The sequence below is a fragment of the Populus euphratica genome, unplaced genomic scaffold (assembly GCF_000495115.2).
Source record: "Populus euphratica unplaced genomic scaffold, PopEup_1.0 scaffold347.1, whole genome shotgun sequence".
Classification (NCBI taxonomy): Eukaryota; Viridiplantae; Streptophyta; class Magnoliopsida; order Malpighiales; family Salicaceae; genus Populus; species Populus euphratica.
In genome coordinates, this window is record NW_011500236.1 from 172150 (window position 1) to 190652 (window position 18503).

General features: G+C 31.0%; 2 protein-coding genes across 2 annotated transcripts; both read left to right on the top strand.

Annotated features, from left to right (window-relative positions):
* Positions 1–4025: 4025 nt before the first annotated feature.
* Positions 4026–10528, top strand: KT2/3 (potassium transport 2/3; the record flags this gene model as incomplete). Its single annotated transcript, NM_001304322.1, is given in 14 exon segments — positions 4026–4217; positions 4765–4983; positions 6266–6424; positions 6516–6573; positions 6718–7035; positions 7307–7546; positions 8191–8309; positions 8311–8330; positions 8332–8335; positions 8337–8508; positions 8684–8872; positions 9288–9363; positions 9462–10043; positions 10225–10528. Coding segments are annotated over 14 exon segments (2494 nt in total), but the record flags the coding sequence as incomplete, so codon positions are not given.
* A 2180-nt stretch (positions 10529–12708) lies between these two features.
* LOC105112516 (uncharacterized) lies at positions 12709–14171 on the top strand. The gene is made up of 2 exons (XM_011008242.1): positions 12709–13373; positions 13493–14171. Exons 1-2 carry the CDS (start codon positions 13002–13004, stop codon positions 14132–14134), a joined length of 1014 nt encoding a protein of 337 aa, XP_011006544.1. The 5' UTR covers positions 12709–13001; the 3' UTR covers positions 14135–14171.
* Positions 14172–18503: the final 4332 nt, after the last annotated feature.

Sequence of the window (18503 nt, forward strand, 5' to 3'; positions counted from 1 at the left end):
TTCAATGAAAAAATATACCAACGCTACATGCATTTCAGATACATATATAATTTTTTTATATTTTAATATGTTAATATCAAATTTTAAAAAAATATTATTTTAATATTTAAATTAAAAATATTTTAAAAAATAACTCCTCGTGAACACATAAGACAGTAAAACTAAAAAAAGAAAAGACGAGTTCTTCTTCTAGCAGTGATGTGTGTATGTATATGTATATATATATATATATGTTTTTGTGTTTCAGATATTGTTTTTGTATTTTAAAAATATTTTTTAAAAAATATTTTTATTTTATTTTAAATTATTTTTTTATATTTTTATATCATTTGAATATATTAATATTAAATTTAAATAATATGTGATTTGTCAAACTAAGAACTGAGACGCCAATAATAATTAGAGGTGTCCTCAAAATAGTGCAAATTCTATATCATAAGACTAAGAGATTGTCGGTGGGTGCTTTTTATTGAAGAAAAAAAGGGGAAAGGGGAAAGCCACATTGATTTAAATTCAAAAGCAAGCTTTGCTGGTCGGTCTTGTATAAATTACGAGAGTACTTGAAAATATAGTAGTAATTATTTTTTTAAAATATTATTTACTTAAAAATATATTAAAATAATATTTTTTTATTATTTTTAGCATCAATAAATCAAAACCATCTAATAATATAAAAATAAATTAATTCTAAAATTTTAAAAACAATCATGAACCACTATTTATGTGTTAATTTCTTTGGTGGCGTGGATATCATGTTGTTGTTCCATGCATTCTTGTTTTCACTTTTTGAATTAATTGTACATGCACTCGTGATATTATAGTTCATTTTTTAATTAAAAAAAAATATGGTTTTCACCTACCGCTCGTGATATTATATTATTGTTTGTATAATAATTTCCTAAAAGACGGTAATTAGGTGTAAAATCAACTAAACTATATGATACTAGGTAAGATATTAGGAATAATCATAATTTTCTAAAACACGGTAATTAAGTGTAAAATCAACTAAATTATATCATATTAGGTAAGATATTAGAAATAATTTTTATTTTTATTTTTATTTTTATACGGTAGTTGATTTGAAATTCAAAACAAATTGTAATTTCTCAAAACTTGATGACAAATATAAGTTTAAACTAAATATAGGGGTAATTTTTATAGGAGTTTATTGCCATTACAAACAGGTCCTAAGACTTATTTTTACTCCTTGACATTCCAAATTACAATTTTTCTTGGTTTTATTTTGATTATGTGATGTGGGAAATGTTTTAAATTTTTTTGAAAAGGGATTGAAATGAAATTAGTGAAACTAAAACTATTGAATTAAGCTATATTGAAACTATAAGAGCATTTTCAATGGAAGATGCTATTTTAAAATAGCATTTTAAATAGTATACATATAGCTTTTTTTATTATGTATATTTCAAGGGAAAAAAGCCATTTGAAAAGCCAATTCTATTATAATAAAATAAATAAGTGTTTTATTTTTTTAATGATTTTTATGTTTTTTTTTTCTACATGGCTAGATTTAATTGCTTATTTTTTTGTTGGCCCCACATTGTTAATTTTGGCTATTTTGAGAAATATGCAGGAATAATATTTTAAAAAAAAAAATTTAGCATTTTGTTTAACTCTTCTTTTAAAATATGAAAAACAAGCAAAGAAAAATAAAAATATTAATTTTTTATTTTTAACTACTCATACAACAGGAAGACATCAAAAGGGATTTTCAAACATAAATTTTTAGTATTTAATTCTAGAATATATTCAAGCCTTCAAACATCTAAAATCCATCCATGTTTCGGTCTAAATTTAATACTAATTAATAATAATCTTCTCGACATTGGTGATCAGAAATTAAAGAAATGGGAGTTTCTCTCTTCTTTTTCTTTTTCATTTTAATTTTTATTTTATATAAAGAAGGGAAAAAGAAGAAGAAAAACTGAAGCCCCCAAATCAAAGCCTCCAAAAAAATTGTGGTTAAAATAATATTTTATTCTAGTTTAAAATATTCAATTAATCAACATAATTTATAGTTTTATAAAAATCCTGTAAAAAACCTCTTTTATAAAAATATATAATTTATAGTTTTATAAAAATCCTGTAAAACACCTCTTTTATAAAAATATATAATTTATAATTTATTTAAAACAAAATCATGACCGCAAGAATAATTGGGGAATGGAATACGGTATGTGTATTGATGAAGAAGAAGAATCCAGATGAAGAGGACGAAGAGGTGGGCCATTCCTGTGGGCCATCGGAGCAGGCAGCACCACAATAGCTTATGTGTCCTTGTTGGGTTGCTGCAAGGAGTTGTTCCTTGACTGGTTTCCACACGACATTCACACGGCTTTGTTTGTTAATTAACAAATTAATTAGTGTTTTTTTTAAAAAAAAAATAAGAGAATAATTATAGAATTAAACCATAGATTCCATAAAGCAAGACAACTACTTCCAATAGTAAGGGTTTGGATGCATGCATGGATGATAACCACAGCATCCTCAACCATAGTTTTTAAACCCGGTCTGGTGGCCGGCCCGACTCAAGACTCGGGTTTCGGGTTTTGACCAGGTTACCGGGTTTTGACCGGGTCGGCCAGGTCAATTTTTATTTTTTAAAAAATTCAAAACGACGTCGTTTTAGTAAAAAAAAAACAAAAGTCAACGGGTTACCACCGGGTTTTTGACCGGGTTTTGCCGGGTAGTCCGGGTTTCCGGGTCAACCTGCCAGGTCAGCTGGGTCATGACTTACCTTATATTTTCATCAACTCGGCCCGGTTCCAACCCTGGGTTGGCCGGGTCCCGGGTCAACCCGCCGGGCTGGGCCTGGTTTTAAAACTATGTCCTCAACTCAAAAGAGTTATCTTCATGCAATAAAAATTATTAATTATGAAAAATATATAAATCATTTAGGGTTTTTTATCCTTCCCAATCAATAGATTTAATATCAATTCAAAACTATAAAAAAATCCACACATCCCAAATAAATATGTGTATAGCCTTGTGAAATTTATTAACCTGAAAATTTAATTTAAATAGAATTTTAAGAATAACAAATTGATCTTGCAAAGTAGCAGAAATTTTATACTAGTAAAAACAATTATCAAATAAACATTAAATTATGTATCGCTAAATTATTGTACTCGTATTACCAAAATAATATTTATTTAAATAATGTTGTTTTTACTGTTTTTAATTTCATCTCCTCAATAAAATAAAAAAATTGAATCATAAAATATATGTAAATAAATATGAAAAGATTACATCACAAAATAGTTTAATTTTCCTGTATATTATACGTAGGCTAAAACTAATAAATAACAAGAAGAAATTCCAATTCCAATAATTAAAATAATTATTAATGCTGGACGGACGTCAATGGGAAGTCTTTGTGGCCACATATGGGCAGCAGAAGATAGGCCATATCTTCTGTGGATACACATATTTGCATTAACTCCATGTCACTTGCAAATTGCTAGACAAATAGAAGTTGGCGTGCATCATCGAGTCATTAAGTTGCAGGGCAAGGCCATAATCATGCTTGCCCACACTCGAGGCCAAGTGTTTGCACGCCCCACAATCTCTACCATGATCTTATCTCAAAATGCAATCAATCAATCAACGGATGCAGGTGATCCCATTAGGCTTAATTGCCGAACTGTTTAGGATTATGACAGTGATTATTATAGTTTAAAATAAAAAATTAAAATTAAAATTTAAAAAATAAAATTTACACCACATTTCCAAACATTACCGAATATTTTCAAAAAGCAATACCATGCATATGACAACTACCTACCATTGGACACTAACAATGAGGCAACTCTCATCTTCCTTTTGGTCTACCTTTGCCCTCCCTTGGCTTCAAGCCAGCAATGCTTCTCTAATTAATAGGCTCTCTATTGTTTTCTACCTAGACACCATCTCTTACATTTAGAAGTTAGAGAGGGCTTCATTTGTGGATAGAGAATGGAGGAAACGAAGTTCACTCCATACAATCTTCACCTCACCTCTAGCATGAGGAGGAGCTGGAAGAACTACCAAGAACATGATTCTGAAACCCCACGCCAAGAAGTAGAAGAAGACGATGGCTCTCCTCTTTCTCTCTCGAGCTTGTCAAAGATTATTCTTCCTCCTCTGGGTGTTTCCAGCTTTAATCAGAATCCTATAGAGTCCAAGGGGTGGATAATCTCTCCTGTGGACTCAAGATACAGGTAATTATACGAATTACTATATATTTATATATATCTCCTATGATGTTGTAGTTTTTTTATTTTAATCTTGCATGATGATCATACTATATATAGAAATGAAATGATAAGGTATGGTGGAGATGGAGACCTCAGCCAATGTGACAGGACTAGAAAAACATCTCTCGATTGATATTAAAAATAGGTTTATGAAATGAACATCTATAAACAAAAAAATAATCATTTAGCTAACTCCAATTAGTTTGGGATTGAATCATGATGTCATTTGCTTTATTTTATAATATATGCTTCTTGTGATATAAAAGACTTAATATTATGTGGTAGTGAATAGTATAAATCATGTATTTTATAATATTCTTTAACTATTTAAGATTTTTGATATGGTATGGAACTTTTTTTGAGAAATTCTGTTAATTCAATTTGGGTTTATGCTTTAATCATCTTTTTTTTTTCTAGATTCTGATCCCTTGATCACTCCTCCAGCCTTGTTAGGGCTGCCTAAAAGCAGCAAATCTTGATTAATCTCAAGAAATCGTGTGTATATTTGCAGGTGCTGGGGGACAATTATGGCGGTCTTGGTAGCTTATTCTCTGTGGGTATACCCTTTTGAAGTTGCATTTCTGAACTCCTCGCCGTATAGAGCACTATACATCGCCGACAACGTTGTCGACCTCTTTTTTGCTGTGGACATCGTTCTAACATTCTTCGTTGCTTACATCGACTCAAGAACACAACTACTTGTTCGTGACAGAAGGAAGATTGCTCGGAGGTAATTAATCCTTAATTACCCCGGCTGCATGCCAGGTTAACCCTTCGTATTTTGAACCCTAAAGAAAGAATACTGCATGCATCAAAGGCAAAACTACAAAAAACGTTACGTTTAACACATGGCCCTTTTCTTTTCTTCTATAATCATACACCTCTTTGACTCCCAGGTTACTAGCCAAAGTTGAAAAGGTTTGCTCAAGTCAATAAAAATAAAAATAATAATTAAATATTATTGTGTTTTTTTTTAAATCTAATTCAGGTTATAAATCAGTTCTATTTAATTTAATTTAACTTGATAAATTATGGAATTAATCCGTCAAATCAAGCCGAGTGAGATATTGATTCCTTGGTGTCTCTTCTAGACTCTTTTTTATCATAATCCATTTTGATTTTGGTAGATGGGAAATGAATCGCATGCAGATGAGTCAATAATGGCAGACTCTTCCATGCTTTTGCACCATCACCATAGCCCATAAGGTGCTGCTAGTCCCTTTCTTAAGGAATGGCAGCCTCTTCTATGCTTTTGCACCATCACAGACACCTCTTTAGCTTTTTTAGTAGACCCCTGGAATGACTCGGGAAAGCGTCCCAACTTTTTTATTTTTCCTTCTTTTTTTTTTGATTTACATGGGGTGTCCGGGCCAGTTTACGCGCACCACGACTAATTCTCACAGCTCACTGAATACCCTGCAAACCCAGTAAGCATGTAAGGCACCGCGGGGATGACAGGCGTGCACGCCAGGACTCGAACCCAGATACAGTGAAAGGAGACAAACCCCTTTCACCGCTAGGCCAAGCCCTGATTTGTGTGTGTAGGTTGCGATTGACATGCACATTGATATCATGCAAGGCTTAGGTTGTTAAAATTTGCATAGCTATAACACTATTTTATGTTTGATTTTTTTTAATTTATTAAAAAATATGATAAAATTGAAACTCCAACTTATAATCCTTTATTTATTATAATTACAATACCATATTAAAAAATAAATATAACACGATTTTTTTTAAAAAATCTTTTTTCATCATGATGTAATCTTTATTTTTTTATAAAATAAAAAAATTAAATTGATCTGAGTAGGTTTATGCCATTCCACCTCACCGAAACTTGTCCTCACTGATATCATGTCTGGCTTAAAAACTTTTACACCCAAAGAATGCTGGCTAGAATTTTCCACCCTTTCTTTTTCTGAATTTAATTTTTTTTTTTTAAGTTGTTGAATTCTGGAATAGATGTGAGACTAAAGCCAGTGGTGGTGGTGGTGCCATTGCGTGTATGATAGGTACCTTTCAACATGGTTTTTGATGGATGTGGCATCCACTGTCCCATTTGAACTACTGGCCTACTTGATCACAGGCAATGAAAAAGTAGGGCTCTCTTATTCCCTCTTGGGCTTGCTCAGATTTTGGAGACTTCGAAGAGTTAAGCAACTCTTCACTAGGTATAGTGGAGGACTCTTCTTTTTTAACTATTGAAGAAAATCCATGTAAATTATCTTTGCATCTAACCCTTTGAATTGGGGGATTTTGCAGACTTGAGAAGGATATCAGATTTAGCTATTTTTGGGTCCGATGTGCTAGGTTACTATGCGTAAGTGTTATGTATTCCGGATCTTGAATCGGGTTGATTATCGAACCGAATTTAATAGCTATATTATCATAATTTTCCATGTATAAAATAATATAAAATCTCTTATGGGAAAAACTGTTGTTTTATTTATGTTTTTTTTTTTAGGTGACACTATTTCTTGTGCACTGTGCTGGTTGCCTCTACTACCTGCTTGCTGACAGATACCCGCACAAAGGGAAGACATGGATAGGTGCTGTGATACCAAATTTCAGAGAGACAAGCCTTTGGATCAGATATATTTCAGCTATGTATTGGTCAATCACCACCATGACTACAGTTGGTTATGGTGATCTCCATGCTCAAAACGCCATGGAAATGATTTTCATCATCTTCTACATGCTCTTCAACCTTGGTCTAACTGCTTATTTGATCGGTAACATGACAAATCTAGTCGTTGAAGGAACTCGACGTACCATGGAATTTGTAAGTGTTCATGTTCGCAACTTATTCTTTGTTTTTCTACTCTTCAATTTGTTCTCTAGAATTGTCATTTTACTAGTAAATTTTTCTGCTAAAATCCATGATGACCCATCCTTCAACTACTTCTCAAAACCAAGTTAGTCTCTCGACTAAAAAATTCGATTTTTCACCACCTCTAAAACAAGATTTCAAGAAAAATATCAATACATGCAGATTTTGTTGTTGTTGTTGTTGTGATGTGCTTAATGAAATTAGTGGCTACGTGTTGGTGCAGAGGAACAGCATTGAAGCAGCATCAAATTTTGTGAGCAGAAACCGTTTGCCTCCAAGATTAAAGGATCAGATATTGGCATATATGTGCTTGAGATTCAAGGCTGAGAACTTGAACCAAAATCAATTGATTGAACAACTACCAAAATCCATCTGCAAAAGCATTTGCCAGCATTTGTTTCTGCCTACAGTGAAGAAGGTCTATCTTTTCCAGGGTATCTCAAGGGAAACACTCTTGCACCTGGTAAGGAACTGTAATCTTTTTTTCCAACGTAATATGTAGCACTAGATGACTTAGTGCCATGCCTGCATTACTTCATAGTTGTCAGATCTTGTCCGGGTCTGAATAGGGCTGGATTGTGGACCAGCTATGTCAATCCATGATCAATGAGTGAACTCGAATCTATCTAAAAAACAACATTATTTTTATTTAGAAAACAAATAGAAACAATGTTGTTTAGAAAAGAAAATGAAAAAAAAAAAAACGATGTTATTTTGATTAAAAATTCAAAAACTCTTGGAGTTAATTTTATTAAATATCGCTTGAGTTTATCCAACTTAATCATGTCACGAGTTAATTTAGTTATATTACTTGAATTTGATTGAGTCAACTTTTTAAATGGGTCAAGCAAACTCAGCTCGGGCCAGGTTACCGACGGGTCACAGGTTTATAACCATGCATTTCTTGTTTGGCAATAGCTTCTAGATCTTTAATTCTGTGACCCCTTGATGGCATTTCTTGTTTTCCTAATCAGAGCTGCATGTGATCTTATGTGCCTAACAAGATTGTAGTACTTTCGTCATATAAATATTTAGATTGGTGGGTTTTTTGAGATCAGGACAGGATTAGAGATCTAAAATTCCAAACAATGTAACTAAAATAACTAGGTTGCGAAGATCAAAGCTGAGTACATCCCACCAAGAGAAGATGTTGTCATGCAAAATGAAGCTCCAGATGATGTTTACATAATTGTATCAGGAGAGGTTGAGATCATCGAATCCTATCTTGAGAAAGAACGAGTTGTTGGGACTTTGCGCTCTGGGGACATGTTTGGAGAAGTGGGTGCGCTTTGTTGCAGACCTCAGAGCCATATATGTCGAACGAGAACACTCTCACAGCTCCTGAGGATCAAAACCACAGCTCTTATAGAAGCAATGCAGACCAATCAAGACGATTACATAGCTATTATAAAGAACTTTCTTCAGGTTTGTTTGTCATGGTTTCGGAGTTAATCGATCTTCTACTCTGATGTTGATTCTTTGAAAGGCTTGATGCTTCTTCCATCTTTTGCCAGACCTTTTATACCATATTTATATCTCTGCTTATGATATCACACGATGGGCTTGGGACTTGATGCTTAAATAATATGTTACACCGCAGCATTACAAAGGGCTTAAGGATTTGAAGATTGGAGATTTAACTGTTGAGAATGGAGAAGAAGATGATGATCCAAACATGGCTTCCAACTTGCTAGCTACAGCAAGCACAGGCAATGCTGCTTTTCTCGAAGAACTTCTCAAGGCAAAATTGGATCCTGATATTGGAGACTCCAAAGGAAGAACCCCATTGGTATGCTCCTATTTAGCCTAGAAAATTCCCATGTCTTCATTGTTTTTTATCAGAATCTACGTGCTTGTTGAACTCAAATGTCATTATATAATCAGAAAGTGCATGGGAATTTCCAAACATTTTCTTAAGCATTAACTGGATCTTTCTTCAAGAAGAAATGACATTCCTGGGCCTGTCCATTGGCCTGGTGGATCTTGTTTTTTATCATTATCTGAGAATCATCTCCATTTCATTCTTCAACATTGCACTTGTCAAAGGAAATAGATGACGGCCTACTGATTTCCCACCTTCTGATTCGTCCTCGACTCTCGAAAGATAGTACTGAATGATAATCTAATTTAGAAAAGAAGGTAGAAGATGCAACAGATGCATGGTTTTTGCTAATTTCTCTATTCCATGTTTTGTGGTGCAACAGCACATCGCAGCATCAAAAGGACATGAAGAGTGTGTGGTGGTGCTCCTTAGGCATGGATGCGATATACACCTGAGAGGTAAGTGCACAATTTCATAGCTTCTTGTGGTCCTAGAAATCGCTTGATCTTCCTAGATTTAACTTAGATAACATAACACCGTGATCAATTAATGACAGATGTTAATGGTAATACTGCTTTGTGGGAAGCCATATCATCGAAGCATCTTTCCATATTTAGGATTCTCTTTCACTATGCTTCCGTTTCTGATCCTCACGCCGCGGGTGATCTCTTATGCACCGCTGCAAAACAAAACGATCTGATGGTGATGAAGGAACTCCTGAAACAGGGATTAGATATTGATTCAAAGAATCGACATGGAAAAACAGCACTCCAAGTAGCCATGGCAGAGAATCATGGGGACATGGTAAACTTGCTAGTAATGAACGGCGCGGAAGTTGCTGAAGCAAACACTCATGAGCTCTCTTCCACGAGCCTCAATGAAATGCTTCAAAAGAGAGAGATCGGTCACCGAATTACGGTGCCTGATGTCTTGACTGCTAATGAAGTGCTTTTAAAGAGGTGTGAAGGGGAACAAGAATGCACCTTATGTACTAGTAAATCCAAAGGATCATCAGCAGATTGTATTAGGGTGAGCATATACAGAGGACATCCCATGGTTAGGAGACAAACTTGCTCTGTGGAAGCTGGGAGATTGATCAAGTTGCCGAATTCCCTAGAGGAGCTAAAGAGCATTGCAGGTATATTGATCTACTCTACACACCCCAAGATCAAGTCCCTTTTGCTAACCTCTTCCTCTTGAGAGTATTTGTCTGCATGAGTTGATTTGAGCAAATTTAAAATGATTTTTTAAAAAAATAAAAATAAAACAACGTTTTTTTGAGTACTTTTTAATATAAAATCGTGTTCTTCCTCGAATAGGTGAAAAGTTTGGATTCGATGCAAGAAATGCCATGGTGACAGACGAAGAAGGTTCAGAGGTTGACTCCATTGAAGTGATTAGAGACAAGGACAAGCTTTTCATAGTTGAAGATCCTACTTGCTTAATCCATTTGGATGGAAACTAGCTAGTTAAGGTTGCAATCAAAGCTCATCAGGCATATATACATAATTTTATAGACTAGTGTTCTTAGATCGATCTCACTCAATAACTAGCATATACATGCAAATGTTTATATGCTTCGTCCAAGGTCTCTAATGGGTTTAATATTATATCAGATTCAGCCCAACATGTTCTGTGAGTTGTGTTTGCCCTCTTTTCTTCTTAAAAAATAAAATGATAACAAAAATTAGAAAACGTAATCATTTGTTGAAAACTCAAGTGATTTTTTAAAAAACTAAATAAAAAATAAGAAATACAATAGATATTGTAACTGTTTTTTATTAAAAAAATAAATCAAAACCATAATTATTTAATATTTTATGTTTTTGATAATCTAATTATCACGAAAAAAGTTATATTGTTAACTAATAAAATTTATATTAAATTTAAAGTAAAAAATATATTTACATCGTTAGCTAAATATAAAAATATAATCTTAATATTAAATATTGTTAAAAAGTGCTTGTATATAAAGGAAAAACAAATTATGTTGTTCATGTGTTTTTTTTATTTAAAAAAATAAAAAGGATTGTATTTTTACTTGTATTAAAAAATCTCTAAAAATATGTTTTCAAACTCGATTGATAAGTTATCATTTTTCAATGTGAACCATCCTTGATTCACAAAGAACTATTTGTTTTTTATGGTTGAAACCATATTTGGTGAATTTAAAAAAATAGTTTAAAGTTATTTTTTTATATTTTTAAATTATTTTAACGTATTGATATTAAAAATAATTTAAAAAATATATATTATTTTTATATATTTTAAAATAAAAAATATTTTAAAAAACAAACAATTATGATAATATTCCTTAACAATACCAAAATCAACCATGCCAGTTACAAAAGATATCAATCTTGCATAATGCCCTCTAACGTGTTAATTGTTAATTTTCACTTGATGAAAAACCATAGCATAGCTTGTCTCTTCTACCTCCATGATCTAGAATTTTTTCGTTTTTATACTTTAAAAATGCTTTAATTTATTTTTATTTAAATTATTTTTTGATATTTTTAAATTGTTTTAACGTGTCAATATCAAAATAAATTTTAAATAATAAAAAAATATTTAATATATTTATAAATAAAAAATAATTACTATGAAAGATATCAAAAAAGCTACAAGTATTATATTCCAATTTGGGAATGGTCCATTCATGTCGTGGAGATTGTCTAGGGACATTCAAATATTATATTCCAAGAGGAACATTGATAGCTAAATTTAATGCTTAAAAGATAGAATGCATGTTGAGTCCTAAAGTAAAAGAATCTACGCTGTAGTTCAGCATATATAAATTTATCCTAAGCTCACCATCCATGGCCGATCTGCCTGGTTAGAATAGTCTATACCTAGAAGAAGACGATGCTCGTATATCTTATATATGTATGGGAACACAACAGTCTGCAACAAGAGAATTGAAGTAGAAAGGCTGCAGAAGACAGAGCAGCCACAATCTTAAAAGAGAAACCAAATCGAAGTAGGGAGAATGAGGAAAGGAATCCCAGTCAAAGTAGTCAAACTCTTACTCAGAGCCCATGAAACATAATCTAGCCTGTCATTGAATAAAGCGTGTGTATATATATATATATATTTCTTATAATTATATATTTCGTAAATACATAGGTTCATGAATTTCATTATTTATTGTCTTCATCCTTATTTTTATCTGGTATTTTATGGGAATAGAATAAATGATACAAAAATAGAAAATATATATTTTCTAATTTTATATTTTATTTTCTCTTACTCTTATATTAAAACATTAATATTAAAAAGAATAAAAAATGTCTTTGAATATTTTAGTGCTGCACAAAAAATTATTTTTGCATCAATTCAAAGCCCAAATTAAAAAGCCCATTGAGGGATCATGAATTAGTAACTGCATCAAATCTTTAAAAAAATCCTAATTGTTTTGAATTTTTTTTTTTTGAAATGGAATATTTATGAAATAGGATCAAATGTTATTCTATGATATTTATCTTTTTTTTATTCTTAAGCAAGTGTGTGTGTGTATAAAACTTATACCCACTCGAGCTTGATTTGATTCAAAAGGGTGAAGTTGCAGGTTTGCTGAATCAATCTCAAAATCATGATGTTTTAATATTTTATATAAAATAATATTGATTTTAAGAAAAAAATTAAAATAATATTATTTTTTAATAAAAAAATTAAGTTGATGTTGAATTTTATTTAGGCACTTTGATCGTATTAACTTTCAAATTAATTTTAAATTAAATTTGATTTAAATTAAATTCTAAATTAATAATTTATTAAGTTAATCCATGGATTGATATCTATTATTGTATAGCTAGGAATCTCCCCCGCTCATCTCTGTCTCTTTTCCTTTTCTGCCCATTACACAATGATAGCAATAGATTCCTAATCATCCCCTCCACTCCATAAGGAAACACACATAATTGCACCCAGCGATGATCCTATTCCTTGTAGGAAGAAGCCTGTACTGTGCTGCTCACAAAAAGCTACTGAAATTCAGTACTTTTATTCTTTGTTGTCTTAAATCTTGCAATATAAAGTAGTTAATCCGCAGCATCTTTTCTTCTAGCCACCATATACCATATATCCTTGAATATTAATGTTTATGGATCCTCCATGCAACCTTGCTCCTGCTGTCAGTGGCTTCTACAGCATGCTTTCAAGAGAACTTGATGACCTCGATCAGAGCTTCCTATCTCACAACTTCATCTCTGTTCAGTTCCTTTCCAAAGTTCTATCCTCTCTCCAATCTTTCCATTCTCAGCTAACCACTCTGGTTCAGGAACTTCACCTTCCCGTGGGAGAAAAGTGGCTTGACGAGTACATGGATGAAAGCTCCAGGCTCTGGGAAGCCTGTCTCGTACTCAAATCAGGTGTTCTAGCTATGGAAAACCATCACTCCTCCGGTGCCAATATAGCTTCCTCTCTCGATGGTTATCGTCTCCATTCGAATGCACAAGTTTCACGTCAGGTTAGTCTCCGTGTGTGTGTGTGTCTCTCATAAAGGATCGATATACACAAGATGTTTCAAGCTAGCTTATTAATTAATTACTTACTTATTTATGCACGGTTGTGGTCATAATGGTGTAGGTTATTCGTGCAATCGTAGGTTGTCAAAGGGAAGTTATAGTGCTAGAAGAGGAGAACAAGAGTTTGATGGAAACAAAAGTAGAAGCGTTGTCACTGAAGTTCGAAGGAAAATGTAATAGTCTATTAATGATTGAGTCGAGCTGGTTCAATGCATTCAATGGATTTCGAGGTGCTCTACACGCAATGAGGAATGTTAACTCGTTGCTTCTATTGATCTTGCTTGCTGGGTTAGTGTATTGTTGGCCACCCTTTTGGCAAGGAGCAGCTGCGTTTCGGGAGGGGGAGCAGATGACGTTTGGTTCAGCCTTCATGGATTCAATAGCAAGACTGCAGCGAAGAGTGGAAAACGGAATGGATCAAATTGGTGGGCAATCGGCTTCATCAGCTGGTATCATGCTTTATGAGTTCAGGCAGGCAAGAATTGCAATGGAGGAGCTCAAGGCAGAGCTGGAGAGTGGCGGCGCTGTGGAGTGTGGATCAGGCATGGACATCCAAGACAAGGTTGACAGCTTGAAGAGTTGCTTTGGGTTGCTGAGATGCGGGGTGGAGACCATAATTGGACAGGTTGATGATTTCTTTGATGAAATAGTTGAAGGGAGAAAGAAGCTCTTGGGCATGTGCTCTCGTCAGCCGCGCACGTAAGCAAACTACGTAGGTGAAGCAACTTTTAGGTACAAGGGATTAATTAGGGCAACCTTCTTCCACGTTTCTTTGATTCTCTCTTTTCAAGCCTTCGCTTTATTAACTCGAGTTGTGCTTTTAGTTAAATATATAATAAAACTGATTAATATAACTGAATCCAGTACAAATTTAACTAGATTACCACTAATAAAAAAAATTATTATGGTTAATTAAAAAATCTTTTTAAGAGTGTTTCACAGTGTGATTATGATTATTTTTAATACAGGACATTATAGTAATCTGAAAATTTTTAAAAAATATTAATTTAAAATAAAAAAAATTAAAACATTTTTAAAACTGTTTGAGTGTTTAATGGGCTTTCTTCTCTGAACAGAAACCCAAAACATGATATTGTCAAGCAAAAACCTCCTACAGCAGACACGGTCCTTATTCAATCCAGTGGTGGAGCTTTGACTTCTATTATCAAGTGGCCCAAATTTGACTAGAACTCGGAGCCGGAAATTTCACGCCCCAAATTCTGGTCCTAGCTCTAATTATTGATTTTCATAGCATTATAGTTGTGACTATAATTATTTGTTTTTTAAATTAATAGGGGTATTTCAACCAATTTATACACATCATAATTAATTTTATAAACTATAAAATTAATGATTATATAAACCTTTAATAATCATTATATAAGTAATCAAGAACTCGAACATAAAAATACATAGAAAAAGTTATTTAATTATCGTCTAGATAATTAACTATAATTATTTATTATATCAAGACTTATAGCTCGACAGTTTTAGTAAAGTTTTTTTATTTATGTATCCTGGGTTCAAGTTTTAGTATGCATGTTTATAATTCTTGTGATGCTTTACCTATCTAGTATATATTTAGTAAATTCAGAGATTAGTTATAGTACATGTAAGTAGTCTGGACATCCTAATTATATAAAAAAAAAATATTTAAAATTATTTATTAGTATTAAAATTTTTGCTCACACGTGGAGGCTTGATACACATTGTGCCAGGTATCTTTTAATGACAAAACGCCCCACTACTCATAAACGGGACGGGCCCACCATCAGCAAAAGCAGCTGCCCACTGGCCCCACCTTGACTTTTTTTCGGTGTGCCTGCATTCCGCGTATCCTGGCCAGTTAGGCACACGTTTTCATGGCGGATGGGGCCCAGCTAAACAAATTGGAGCCGTATTTTTCTGTACATATTTCCCACTCTTAAAATATTTAATTTCACCACTTATCTAATATCCGATTATATTTAGGACTGAGTAATTAATTAATTAATTGGGTAATCTTATAACTCTATATATCTATTTGAATTTATTCTAAAACAATATTGTTTTAAAACAATGATTATTAATCCTGTTAGATCTCACTCAATTTATTTAAACTGATTAATATGATTTACTTATTATAAGTTCAAATTTATTTAAACTTATAAATTATTATTTAAACTTAATTAAAATTCTTATGAATATATTTATGCTTTTGCACAGTAAATAAAAAACATATTTTTTTAGCTTCTATAGAATTAAGGTTTGATACTCAATTATAAATTTATTTATTTTTAAAAAATAAAAAATTTATATTTTTTTACTTCAAATTATTTTTATGTTTTCGGATCATTTTCATATGTCGATATCAAAAATAAATAAAAATTTATTTTAATATATTTTTAAATAAAAATATTTTAAAAAATAATTACTACTATGATACTAAATGGATTCTGTATATGTAATTAAGTACAAAAAACATGAATTATTTGGCTAAGACTCTATTTGACGTTATGGTTCAACTATGTTTAAGATTTTTTTATTTTTTTAGCTTTAAATTAATGTTATTGATATTTTTAAATTATTTTGATATACTGATATTAAAAATAAAAAATAAATAAAAAATAAAAATTATTATTTTAATATATTTCTAGATAAAAAATATTTAAAAATAATTTTTATCACATCCATAATATACTATAACCAAATAATATTTTCTACGTGATTAACTAAAAATAAAAACTATTAAATAATTTTAAGATGTTTGTTTGATTTTAAGATAGATTTTGCTTCGGAAACTGTCTTTTAAATTTGCTTTTTATTAAAAAAAATTAATAATTTTTTAATAAAATGAAAATTAAAAAAAAAATTATTTTATTTAAAAACTAGTATTCAAGAATATACCACACCACCATGCGAAACAGGCACTATAAATCGGATGAAATTCACGTGCCTTCCCTTAATGGACGTCTGGCTTGAGGGACCATTTTCTGAAACAGGGCATCACGAGAGCTGAGACTATTCTTGGAGATCTGAAACAAGTTCGGTGCTGAGTCGATTGATAGACACGTGAGTGTTTATCTGAGGGACTGGGGGTTGGCTTACGTACTCGCGAGCGTGAGGGAGGATGCTCCTATTTTTGCTCGCGTGTCAGAGAAGACGCCTCCATTGAAAGACGTGGCAAAGTCCGGTGAAAGGACGTGTAGCCGTCACGACCAAGCGTCACATCTTCTGCTTTCCCAGCCTCCCAGAGTTTTTGAAAATATTAAAATATTTTCGAAATTTTTAAATAATAAATCGACTATTCTTTCCCTATATTTTATTTAACTAAAGATTTATTATTCCCTACTCCTTCCACCACCTTTTCAGCTGATTCGCATTCACGCTATAGTTTTTAAACCTGTTTAAAAGATTAAAAATTATACATTTTTTTATTAAAAAAACTTCGGTGGGTTAATTAAAAATTTACTAAAAATCTATACATTTTTTATTAAAAATAATACAAATTTCTTTGGTGGGTTCCCGTTAAATAGGAAATTTTTTTTTAATAAAAACTATAAAAAAATAATATTTTTATTAAAAAAATAATTTTTATTTTATTTTATTTTAAATTATTAATTATTAATTTTTGGATTATTTTAATATGATGATATGAAAAATATATTTTTTAAATATATTATTTTAATATATTTTAAATTAAAAATACTTTAAAAATAACTATTACCACAATACCATCCATATATATATATATATATATATAGATCATCTTTTAAAGTGCTAGACTCAATATAAGGCTAATATCATGAGTTTTGATTAAATTATCAGGTTTTAAATAAGTTATCAGATCATCTTAAAACAACTTTTAATTCTTTATAAAATGAAATAATGTTATTTTTATTAAAAACAATAATTAATGAGTTGCAATTAATTTTTTATTATGTTTTATAGGGTCAACCTAAGTTTTAACTAAATTACTTAAAACTTTATCTTTTTTAATTTTTTTAAATTTGATCCAGTTTTAAGTAAGATTTTAAAACAATGATTCAAGCTGATATTAATTAATGTAAAGAAACTCCAAAATTAAGTATTTTTTTTAATTTGAAAACACATTGAAAAAATATTTTTATTTTTTAGAAAATTTTGAAAGATTATAATTTTTTGTTGGTTGTTTTAATTTTATTCAATTGAAATTGTTATAGCCCAATACAAGAAATAAAAAACATACTGTAATAAATATAAATTTAAAACTTTTGGTTTAAAAAAATTCCTATATTTCCTCTCTCTTAAGAACTTGATTTAATTTTTTTCTTCTTTTGCGTGCATACGTGGCACATGCAATATATCAAATTTAAATCCAAGCAGGCATCAATGCTTGGTTTTCTCACCAATCAAAGATGAATTAAGAGAATTTATATTCTAAAACTAAAATTTTAAAAATATAAATTTTAATTATTTTTTATTGTTCAAATAAATACTACTGTATCAATTTATTTCATAATTTTAGTGAACAAAAAAAAAGATCTAATTGAAAATAATATACAATTCAACTTCTATGTTATCATAAGTTTTTGAACGAGCTTGAGGTACAAGAGATCATCTTGTTGCTTAATTTTTTTTTATATTTTGTTTTTTTAATTTTATACTAACTTTATATATATATATATATATTATATGTAGAGATATAATTGTTAAATAATTATTTTAATTTAATAGTTTAAATTATTAAATATTTTTTTAATTAAAATGTTTTTGAATTTAAAATTTATACCTACTCATATTATATTATATTTAATTTTCATCAAATAAATAAAAATAATAAAATTTAAAATTTTAATTATTTAATTATCAACATCCTTATGCTTTATTAAAAAGTTATCCAGTAATAATTTAAGTTATAAAATAAAAATTTTATATTATTTTCTGTCAACACTGATTTTAAGGCGTCCACAAATTTTGAACAAGAGTTCTAGACCACTATTTTTTATTTTATTTGTTGAGCAGCCATCAGCCATCAGCCATCAGCCATGGCCAGCACCGCATCTTCCACCCAGAAATAAGTGGCCGACGTGCTCTTCCTGAGGCATCCAAAC